General features: G+C 32.6%; 1 protein-coding gene and 1 pseudogene across 1 annotated transcript; both read left to right on the top strand.

The window, feature by feature from the left end:
• Positions 1-811: 811 nt before the first annotated feature.
• On the top strand, positions 812-4439 carry LOC110424427 (cystathionine gamma-synthase 1, chloroplastic pseudogene; annotated as a pseudogene).
• Positions 4440-9170: 4731 nt separating this feature from the next.
• LOC110424181 (Integrase-type DNA-binding superfamily protein) lies at positions 9171-10274 on the top strand. Its single transcript, XM_021438702.2, has one exon. It carries the CDS (start codon positions 9309-9311, stop codon positions 10026-10028), a length of 720 nt encoding a protein of 239 aa, XP_021294377.1. The 5' UTR covers positions 9171-9308; the 3' UTR covers positions 10029-10274.
• The last annotated feature ends 2204 nt before the right edge of the window (positions 10275-12478 follow it).

The following is a 12478-nucleotide window of genomic DNA, read 5'->3' as shown; positions in this document are numbered from 1 at the left end:
AATATATATAATGCAAATTTTTTTCTTATGAAAAACTTAATTATATGGTAATATATATATAGGTATATAAAAATAATAATAAAGCATGTAAACTTGTAGTTTACTTTTTACATAGTATTTTAAATTGGTTGATGTTACGGAAGGGAAAATCTAGAGGATGATGCTCCTAAGAAACTATGTAGAATGTTTTGGATTAATGTGCTTGTACATGTTGCCTTAGTTTGGACTTAATTGCATCAGATGTTAAGGTTGCTGCACTTATTCTAGTTGGTGTAGTGGCAAATTGACTTACAGATGAGGCTGATGATGATTGTTCTCTAATAATGTGTTTTTTATCTTCCTTTGTCACAACATTGTCCCCACACACATGCTATTTAAATAAGTCTCTATCTCTTTTTCCTTACTCCAAAGTATTCAAATCATTCCTTATTATCATTCATTTTCACAAAAGTTAAATCCGCTACTAGTCGACTGCCTAAACTCAATGTTTTGATAAACTTTTAAAAATTCGCATAGCCTTTTTTTTTTTTTCATCATCCATTCAAGTTGTTTTAAGTCATTTTTTTTACATATAAATTTAAGTGATTGGACATTGAAACATTTAATTATTAATTAATATATAATCTTTTACTTAAAGAATAGGATTTAAACTTCTCGCCTCCAAATCCTGAAAAAAAAGTTAGGTGGCCGAACCTAGCTATATCCACCCGTATTGATTTTGCATTTTTTTTAATTTTCTTTTACAATTATTTCTAAGTATTCAAAAGCCACTTTTTTATGGAGGAGACAACTGTCGTTTTTGCATTAAAAAATGGTCGTATCCTCCTATTTGTGTCCTCCTAGGGTTTTTAATGCTTATTCTTCATTCGAGTGTTGTTTCGATCCTAATTTCTCCGGTGCACCAATCAGCCACAAGCCTCGAGTCTGGTCGAGTCGACGAGTAATGGTGGCATCATTTTGTACTAGACGAATCGACGGCGGGGGTTTGTCATCTCTGATCTTTTGTTTCCCACCAAACTTCTTTTGCCAGCTCAGCATCAAGGCTTGTAGCAACTATAGCAACATCAATGTCGTGCAAATTGTCTCGACTTCATGGTTGAACAGTCCCCCCTCAGGTTCCCCTTCCTCAGCGACGGCTGCTGTTTAGCAACCGCAACCGCCACTGTCCATGTTTCTGATGATGTGACGGTTGTGTAAGGTTGTAATGACAACGGTAGTGCAGAGATTGGTGGTTCAGATAATTCAACGATATCTTTTTTGAGCCTAATGGGAGCATCACGGTTCATGCTGGTGAAAGATTAAGTCGGGGTATAGTTACTGATGCAATTACTACTCTAGTGGTTAATACTTTTGCTTACTTCTTTAAGAAAACTTAGGAGCTTATTGACTTCAAGGAGAAACGTTGTTAAAGTTTTGAACATGGATGGTATGGAAATCCGACTATAGTGGTTGTGAAAGAGAAGATAAGTGCAGTTGAGGGTGCTAAATCAACCCTAATCATGGCATCTGGAATGTACGTTAGCACAGTCAAGTCATGCTGATGGCATTGGCTCCTGTTGGTGGGCATATTGTGACAACAACGGATTACTACCGGAAGACTAGGACATTCATTGAGACAATTTTGCCTAAAATGGGAATCTTGGCTACTATTATTGACTGTGTAGATGTGGATGGCTTGGAGGCTACATTGAATAAGAATAAAGTTTCTCTTTTCTTTACTGAGTCTCCTACAAATCCGTTCCTTAGATGTGTTGATATAGAAAAAGTTTCAAAGCTATGCCACAACAAAGAAGTACTTGTCTGCATTGATGGTACCTTTGTTACACCTCTTAACTAGAAGGTGCTAACCTTTGGTGCTGATCTTGTTTTGCACTCAGCAACAAAATTCATTAGGGACCACAACGATGTTCTTGCTAGCTGTGTTAGTGGTTCTAAAAAGTTGATTACTGAAAATTCATACTTTGCATCATATTTCGGACAGTACTCTCAACCCGAATGCCTTGTATCTGATTATTAGAGGTGTAAAGACATTGTTGGGAATCGACTTCATGCTCAAATATGAAAATAATCAATAAATTAAAATATAACGCAATAAAAAAATAAAATAATATTCAATTAAAGAAACAGTCAAATCTTACAAGATCAATATTTGTGTTTTTCATGTAACTTTTAAATTAATTATGAACACTCATAAGTTTAAGAGTTACATACTTTGCTCTAGATATCATAATCAAGAGCTAATTAAATTTAAATTATTTAGTTTTTCACCTTTAGGATTTGTCGAATCTTCACCCACCCAAGTGTTTGACCTCTAACGGTAATTCACATAGTGACTGAATAAAACCTTCTTCAAGGTAGGATTTGACTTGTGCTAGCAAGTTTTGTTTCTAAAATAAAAAGATTAAAAATTCTTGCCGAATCTTATTTTTGTCAGTCAAAGAAAACTGTTTTTCTTTTCTTATTTTATGAAACGGCTGAGAAGTGGTTTTAGGTTTTGAGTTTTAGTTTGCTAACATAACATATTTATATAGCCAAACTAATTTATAACCCTAAATACAACAATTTTATTTTAATTTAATTAAGTCTCTGAGAACTTAATTAATTTCTCACTTTTTTTGTTCTTTTCAATTAAGTCCAATTTAATTAATTATCCTTATTTAATCTCAATCATGTCACTTAATATGTGTGACCCATTAGACTTTTAACATGTTAGCAATAAATATAAATCATAATCAAATATCAATTTGATAATTAATTTATATTTATAGATTATGAGCAGCATCTAGCAATACATCATGACCACTCAAATGTTAGCGAGCCAATTAAAGAATTTAACAAAGCCCTTTAGTGATAAGCCTCTCAGTGCAATACGGTCCTTTCGTCAAATACTTCAGATATGTCATTAAGCATGGCTCGGTGTCTACTTATGACATTCCATATTAGTTCTCATAATTCATAATTAACCTTATAAATTTAGAAAACTAACTTTCCTCAAATTCATCATGCTTTAGCCAAAGACTTTATACAAGTTAATCAAGAATTAAGAACAAGTCAAATATATCCTTTCATTTCACTTGGGGTGATGAATCATTTCTTGACCACTCATTTCCCTTCGTATGCTTCATGGCATACCTAAAAACACCTTATTTAGACATTTAGTTGTCTCCAGACTCATAGAGGTGAAATCAAAATATGTCATTCCCCATATAAGATGACCTGGTGTCTCAAGTCCAAGGACTTACATGTTATCCTCAAGTATTCCACATACTTCAATTTATGAGATCGATTGTTTATTTTTCAAGTAAGAAGGCTTAACATGTACCAGTCTTTGAGCATTGTCAATACCTTATATTGACAATACAATGACCAAGAACAATTTTAGGAACATGGCTTTGATGCATAGTGATCTCATAATTGTAACAACTTTACAATTCTCTTACAAAGCCTTTATGTTCTATGGGTTTCATCCAATTAGTACTTAATAACTCTTTATTATTGCATTAATATGAAGGAAAACTTCTATCATATATAATTATGTGATTAAATATGCATTAAATAATAATATATATTTCTTGATCAATTTAATTGGCTCAAGGGCATATGCTAATACACACTGCATCTTCGTGTACAATAACAAAATTCAACTGCATTAAAGATGGCCAAAGTTTTAGAGGCTCATCCTAAGGTGAAACACATTTATTATCCAAGCTTGCCAAGTCATCTTGAACATGAAATTGCTAAGCAGCAAATGACTGGCTTTGGTGCTGTGGTCAGTTTTAATGTGGATGGAGATTTGATGACCACCATCAAGTTTGTTGATGCATTGAATATACCATACACTGCCCCATCCTTTGGTGGATGTGAAAGCATTGTGGATCAGCTAGCTATAATGTCCTATTAGGATCTTACTTAAGTTGAGAGGCGTAAGTATGGAATCGAGGATAACTTGTTTTGATTTAGCTTTGGAGTTGAAGACTGTGAAGATTTGAAGGCTGATATACTCCAGGCCTTTGGAAACCAAATAAAGGCGTGCATTGCTTGCCTTATATATATATATATATATAAATTCGAAAAAATTGTGAGAGATAACATTTTTCATAAGCTTAATTTAAAAATATCATTCTTTATAAGTTTAATTATTTTTAGTCAATTTTTAGCATGACTTGACAATAATACCCTTTAAATAATTTCAAACAAATTAAAATGATTTCAATTTTCTCTATGTCGCCATCTAGATAAAATTTTCAAAATTAAATCTCAATTTTTCTTTCTGATCAAATATTGTTTATCTTACCATCTAAAGAGCAGAGATGACATCAAGATCTTTTTTATTTTATTTTATTTTTTTGGATGGTGGATCTTGGGGTTTTTAATGGTAATGAATAGTGATTTTATTCTTCTATGGTGATTGCAGGCAGCATGATGAATATGGTAACTAGATGTTTTTTGATGATGACTTGCTTCAAAACGTGTGCTATGATGGATATGCCTATGTTGATGAGCTGTATCAGATTAGTTAAGATGATAGGCTCAGAAAGAAGAAACAGTTAAAGCATGTTTGATAGGTTTTATGGTGGTTTACGGTTTTGTTGTGTTTGAGATTGGGATGATTGTAAAGTATATTTGTTGGGGATTTTGATTCTTTTTATGGGATTTTGATTCTTAATTGTTCAAAAAATATTTTGTTTTAGCCAAAGTCAGTCAACAATATTTAAAAATTAATCACATAATACTCAAAGTCAGTAACGTAATACCTAAAAATTAATCACACAATGCTCAACAACTGATTACACAATGGCTAAAAACTACCAAAACTACTGAATTCTATTTAATAAGATCAATAACTTTAAACGATATACCATACTTCATTTAACAATATAATTAACGAATATACTTACTTGACAAAAAATGTTCAAATGTTCAATCGTTTTTCTTCATATCTCAAAAATTACTTTAAAATACTTAAAAATGCTCAAAACGCTAAAAGATTTTCTTCGTGTATCAAAAACTACTCCAAAATGCTCAAAATGCTTAAATATTTTTTTTTGGTAAATAATACTCCATAAATAAATAGTTGACTAGAAAAGCCCAAAAAATATGACTCAGTTTGAAATACAGACCTAAATATACTTGACCTATTAATAAGTTTCGAGTTGAGGTACGAGACCAAACATATAGATCAATTTCATTAATGGTAATTTTATCTAAATTTTAATTCTCTTAACTAAAAATAATTAAAATTATAAATAAATTGATTATAAAAAATGCCTTATACATAAAAATCATTTAAAAAAAGAACTCTATAAATTTTCTGACTCTTCATTACAAATCTTTTGATCTGTTCAACTTATTTTGGTGTTTCAATTGGCATTGATGTCCAAAGTTTTCTGTGGTGTTTCAATTGGGCAACGCATCGCTTGAATGACGTAATGATCCCTTGAATAATTTGCAACTCTATTTAATGCTTTTTCTCATGCGTTGCGGATTTTGATAAAGTAAAAAAAAAAAAAACACATTCTTTTATGATTTAAAGGATATTTGGACTTGGTTCCTAGATCAGCCCAAACTTGTTTGGGTGTATAATAAACCCAATAAAGCAATTAATGCGAGTCGAGGTGAGCCGAACTGCAGTCTGGATTGAGACTTTATTTGAGATGTATTGTTCTGCTGCCAGGGCAAGCTTAGACTCAGCCCTACAGAGAGCAGGGACTCAAAGAGGCCCATTGCTAGTCCCCTAATTTAATGGATCTCTAGTTATTTTTCACATGCGCAAAGGTGAATAATTAATAATGAAGTCTTGTACGTGCAAAGGACAATGATCGATACGTGGAGAAGTAATAGAAGAGACGAAGACACTGAACTTTTTCAAGAAAAAAAGATAAAGCAACAAGCGCATGGGCAGAATCTAACGTGAAACTTATGATTCAACTTCACCTCTTATATAGTGCAAAAGAAAGTTCAATCAACTTTTTATACCATCACTTAATTCCAGGGCCTTTTTTTGGCACATGCCCTCGACACTCATACTGCAAAGGGAAGGCGGGGCCGCGGGTGGTGGTGCCTACGAGCTACGACATAGCTTCAAATGGCATAGTAGTGCATAACTTTTTACTAGTCAAAATGAGGCAGCTGAAGGTGAAAAATGAAAACCATGTGGGTCGCATTTATCCTTAAATTTTCTATTTATTAATAATCCTGAGAGAGTAATAAGACGATGAGAAGAAGAAATCCAGGAATGCCAGAATATTCCGAGGTCCTAGCTTGGTTGAAAATCCTAGCAATCTTTCAAACCAAAATTACGTTGTGAATGTAATCTCCATATGCATAATATATATATATATATATATAGATGGATGAAACACATGTGATATCTCAGAGGCATCTGGTAAGAGATTAACAGTGGCTTTTCATGATTGGTTTCCCCATTTGCAAAGCTGATTCTAATTCAGTGGCCATATCTCATATTTAGTAGATTCATAAATATGGTGACAGAAGCCAATTCTAGTCAGTAAAATTAGAAGCTGAAATCAAATACGGCCTCCATGGAAAGGGGAATTAAGGACCATGTATTTCTCGTCTGACCTACTCCTTTAATAAAAGCAAAAAACGTAGGAGAATTGAGAATTTTTATGTCCATAAAGCAATGACTTAATAAGCAACCAAAAGTATGAGGTCAACCAGGTAAATTTTAATTTAATTAAATCATATTACCTAATCCATTATACCTTCCATTGTTTAGTTAGGGACAAAAAATATTAAAAATTGAGCAAAGATTTTTCTTGTTAAGAAAGTTTATTAACCTCTCCAAGAAATTCCAGAGAAACTTTGAACATTTTAACATTTTCCATATTTTTTTAGTATTATAGATTGCAACATGGGTCTAAAAGTTAGAGCTCTATTTCAGTAATCATGTGCAAGAAAATTGAGAAAACAGTTCAACCTTGGTCTAAAAGCCACACCTACCTCAAATTCATAAGCCATGTGATAGGGAATATTCATTAAGAAAATAAAAATAACAGTATTATTTTCTTCTTCTTTTGTTTTTTTTTCTTCTCCTTCTATCAAGTAGCTGTTAAGGCAACATCGATCCATATAATTTAGCCACGTGACACGAAATTCTGATATAAAAAATTACTTTATTTCCAAAATTGTGATATATTTTTCTTTTCATATGATACACATTATATAAGAGCTAATCATACAGCTAATTAAACCTTGGCTTTCTCTTTTTATTCATTTGATTTGATAACATATGCATGATTAGGGTTTGAGTGATATATTTAAAGGAATAAAAAGGGGGACTTAATATTGGTGAATTAAATATAGAAATATCATAATCAGAAATCTGGTCAGAAAGTGAAATACTAACGTACAAATAAATTTCCGGGACTGCTAAATTAAATAACAAACAAGTGTTGATTAGTCACATATATTAAGCATAAAACAGATACTCTCTATTAATTAATAGATAATAAATACAAAGATCACATCCAAACTTTTAATTGAATAATTGATGATATATGCTTTGGTATTAAAAGCGTAAATTCAATTTCTCTCTTTCCTAGATAAAAAAACTAGATACATAGTTTAATGAGAGTCAAATAATTGAGAAGCCAAAATATATAAAATACTCAATTTTTTGAGACAAAAAATATCTTTGATCTGTTGTGTGTGTTTTTTTGATGATGAAGTAAATCTCAATAGTCAAAGAAAGGGTCCCATAAATGAAATCTCTGAGTTGTTTCGTTTGCCACGGTGCAGTCTGATGAAATCAGTGTACAAACTCCTTGCTGTCAGCCAAGGGCAATGAATTGCCCAACTTCTTTATTTTAATCTTAAATTTTGATTATGCGTGCTAAGAAGGGATTAATTTGTCATACGAAAAAAAAGAAGAAGAAATTGGGGATAACAACTTCTACTTCTAAACTAAATATTTTAATCATTGTATTTTAATGTAATGTCGCACTAAGTCTGTCACTTCGCAATTACGACAGACTTCAATATCACATTTTGATGTTCCTTTCAACACACACACATATATAGAGAAAGAGAGAGAGAGTTCATCTTTAGACAAAAAAGGAGTTATTGTATTTTGTCATTTGTTACTTTTTTTTTTGTTTAGCATTGATAACATGTATAGTAAATATTTGAACCTCTAGAATTTTAGTGTCATTAGAGGAGGGTATGAATTGGTTGATCTTTGATCACAAAGCCAAAAAACCAATGAGAAAAGGAAAATTTTGCTGATAGTACAATGTTTAGCTATTTTGGCCATCGGAATCACAAAATCGGTACTGTCCTTTATTGCCTTGAAGGGGTTAGCTCTCAAGTGTCAACTTCTGAGCTACTTAATTATAAGAACAAAGTTTATAATGATAAAATAGAAAATAAATTAGATTTTACTAATACCATGCATTTATCCTACAATTAAGCATGTCTCATTGAAAGTAAATATTTTTTAATTGGGATTTAAAACAATATATATATATATATAACAAAAACTTTGGCTTATCTCACAGACTCTACTCTTTCCATTTCAAGATTCAGACTCAATATTATAAATTAGAATTTGAAGCTGTAAATGCTTGATAGATACCCTTTAGGAGATATTGAAAAGTTAATACTTTAAAAGCAAGGATACTAAATATAGTGGATGAGAAAGTAAATTCATAAACCAATTGAATTGAAATCGTCTTGTTTTGTTAAGAGAAATGAAAGCAAGTTGGGACGGGTTATACATAAAACATAAATGAAACTTGAGTGATTTGAGAGAATAGAAACGTTCAGCAACGGTGGAAATGGCAATGATAGGAGTCACCATCATGTGGCTTTGAAAAAGATGAAAACAGGGAAGAAGAAAAATGGATTTTGTGAGACGTGGACTACCAGCAGTGGCGGCAAACGACACAGTTTCAATTCCAGACGTTGCAAAGAGACACTTGTATCTGTATGTACGTGTGGAACCCACCTTCACCATAGCTGATGACCCATTCTCCAGGGTCCCACACTCGTTCCCTTCTCTGTCTTTCTTTCGGGTTGTTGCAGGTTATTTATTTACCAAAGTTACTGCTAAGCTTCTCCTTGGTTCACATATTCCTAAACTATTCGTGCATTTTTGTTTGCAAGTTTTTGTCATAATCAAATAATGGTAGGTTAAGGGTCACTTTGGAGAGAGCGTCCTCTTTCTATCATCACAGAAACCAACCCATTTCTCTCTATATATATTCTACATTACTCTCTCTCTTTTCTCTAGCCTTGTTGCGCCATTACAATTACCAAAATAATTTGGGTCACTCTTTTTAAAGACAATGACAGAGACAAACCATTCATCATCAGAAGTTGAGAGCTGCAGCAGCAATAACTCCAACTCCTCCGCATCTTCTTCTTCACAAACTCGCCAGAACTTGTCCAGGAAGACCAATCCCGCTCAATCCCCTGAAGATAGCAGAGCTAAAAAACCAAGAGATTCAAGCAGCAAGCATCCAGTCTACAGGGGAGTCAGAATGAGGAGCTGGGGCAAATGGGTGTCCGAAATCCGTGAACCCCGCAAGAAATCTCGCATTTGGCTTGGTACTTTCCCTAACCCAGAAATGGCAGCGCGTGCGCAGGATGTAGCTGCTTTGAGCATCAAAGGTGACTCGGCTATTCTCAACTTCCCTGAGCTTGCCGAGTTGCTTCCCAGACCAGTTTCATTACTGCCCCGCGACATTCAAGCTGCTGCAGCTAAAGCTGCTGCAATGGTCAATTTCGATACTCCATCATCATCATCTTCTTCATCGTCCGAATCGTCATCTTTGTCAGAGTCCAATGCGTCGGAAGAACCTGCGGAACTGAGTGAAATTGTTCAGTTACCAAATATAGAAGGGAATTTCGACTCGCTATTTGACTCACGGAACGAGTTTATACTGCTTGACTCAGTTGATGGGTGGGCGTATCCGCCACAAGATTTCTATGGAGGATTCTGTGATCAGACATGGGCAACAGAGAATTTAGTCCCAGGCAGCTTTGGAACTTCCATGTGGGAATAATTTGCAAAAGTCGATGGAGCTCCCTTCTTTTACTAGTTTCTCTGTTCAGGATTACTGTAATCCTGGGGGATTTCGAAGTTTGTTTGCCTATTTTTGCTAACAAGGTCACTTTTTCATATTTTTGTAATATAATTCACACGCAAGTCATAGTTAGGTTTTCCCTATAAATATGTATACAACTTGATCAACCTTTGCTCATGAGATCTCTATTTCCAAGTTTATGAATGACAATTTATGGTTGTTTAGCTTCCTACAATCTTCGAGAAATTAAGTCCAAAATTTGTCTGTCTTCTTTACTCAACAAGCTTTTTCAATTTGTTCAAACCTATGGAATCTTGTTCTACTTATCGATCAAGTTAAGTTGAAATGGTCGTGCTTTATAATTTATATAATTTTTACACAAAATGAGAATAGTCGTTTTATGGCTGATGGTCATTTTCATCTCTCCTTCTCTTTGACTTTGTATGTATTTGTGGACCCAAATCCACGTATAGCTGGGTGGGCAACTAACTGAACAAATACAAAATAGGATTAGCTTTAAATTGCAAGAAAAGGAAAATTGGGAAAATGTACCGTTGAAGATATTTGAAATTTGATAAAAAAAAATCCAAGAAAAAAGCATATGCGATGAAGATGTACCGTTGGAATAGGGGTTTTGAAAAAGAAATGGAGAGACTCTGATGATAAGAATGGACGTCCTGTCAAACAAATGAGATAAAATGTTTTTTACTATGATGTTGAATTGCTGAGGACACTTTTCTTTGGAGAAACATTTTTGATAGCCAAACAAGACTTTGTCCTTCTAGTTAACAGTTTATGGATGAAAAGGATTTCCATTGCCCAAAAGGCAACCACACACTAAAAAGAAGGATAATTTGGGTTGGTTCTTGGGTTTCAGTGAAATTAATTTAATATATAAATATATATATATATAAAAGACAAACTCATGTCTTAATCTTTCTCGTAACGGTAAACGATCATCATCCGCATTATGCTGGTTAAGGCAATAAAACAAGAGCCAAAAAATTAATCATGAATACAAAACTATTAGACTTACCATTGCAATTCTTTGGCTTCTAGGTCTTCTGAGCTTTTTTTTTTTAAAAAAAGTTGTGTTTAGATTTTAAAAAATAAATATTTAATGAAGTTCAAGTTAAATTTCAAATTATAAAAATAAAAAAGTTTAATTAATTTTCAAGTTAAATTCTCATTACATTGGTGACATAAAATTTTGTGTGCTGAGATTATCATAATAATGACTTTTCGTCTAATGATTTACTAAAAATATGATACAAACTTATTTGACTAAAAATTGAAACAACATGACTTTTTAAGTTAATTTTGAGTGAAAATAAAAAAACTTTAAACATAAACAAATCTAACAGGAAATAAACATGTAAACAACATGCTATTCATATTGCTACCCTTAATGGTAATGACCAAGCCCCAGTGTTCATGATTTTGTTCATGAAAAAACCAAAAAAATAAGTGGGGAAAGGGAATTACAGAGATAAACGGCCCATAAACAACGAGAATGTAACAATCTTTTTAGCTGTCTAAATGTTTATACACAAAGATGGGCCAGTGTCACGGTTGTTCTGTCACTTCCCTAAGCTTTATAATAATATTGCCATTTCAATAAGTACATGTCGTCTAATTAAATTCCTAAAACGAATAATGTCAAAAATGTTCGCTATTCTATTAATTTTTTTTACTTAATGAGAAATAAATTTTGATGATTTTATTATTTATTATCTTCATATCATTTATGAGCACTTAATTAGACCGTCTAACCATAAGGTAAAATAGCATACTTTACTTGAAAATCAAGTTGGTTTTATTTAATTTGTCAAGTTTTACTCGCTTTAGCAAGAACCAAACCGAAAAAAAAAAAAAGTTAATACTGTGGTGTAATAAAGCGGGGATTGATACTCTCAAGGGTTTAGTTAGCTTTAACAACTTGGAAATAAATTAGTTGTATAATTAGACAAAAGGGTCAAACTTTACAAAAGGAGAAAAACGAAACAATATTCAAGAAACTTTACTTTTGAATGAATCAAAGCCTTCCTCTGTCACGAGGTTGACGGAAGCTTTGGGGATTATATATTTTTTCTTAACATGTGCCCATGACTAATGACCTTAAGAATCAAACATGGATGTGTACGGTTGAACTTATTGTTTGACATTAACACAATACTAAGTATTAATTTTTAAGACTTTTCTCTATACTTATTTTTTAGGGTAAATCTCCTTAACTTTTAATTAAAATTTCAAACAGGTTCATTGGTTTTCAAAATAAACACTTCACTCAAAAAATATAGACATCGTTAATAGAGATTAAAAAAATTTAAAATGTTCTTTTAGTTTTTATTAATTTAAAAAATTATTATTATATTTTAAAAAAATTAAAAAAAAAACATCAATCTGGCGCTCCCCTCCCAACGAGGGGG

Source organism: Theobroma umbraticum, unplaced genomic scaffold (assembly GCF_002168275.2).
Source record: "Theobroma umbraticum cultivar Fairchild unplaced genomic scaffold, ASM216827v3 scaffold_204.0, whole genome shotgun sequence".
Taxonomy (NCBI): Eukaryota; Viridiplantae; Streptophyta; class Magnoliopsida; order Malvales; family Malvaceae; genus Theobroma; species Theobroma umbraticum.
Note: the sequence above shows the minus strand (reverse complement) of the source record. Positions and strands in the feature narration are given on the sequence as shown.

Excerpts from the sequence above, each read along its gene's own strand:
- LOC110424181 (XM_021438702.2), top strand. The coding sequence starts at position 9,309 with ATGACAGAGACAAACCATTCATCATCAGAAGTTGAGAGCTGCAGCAGC.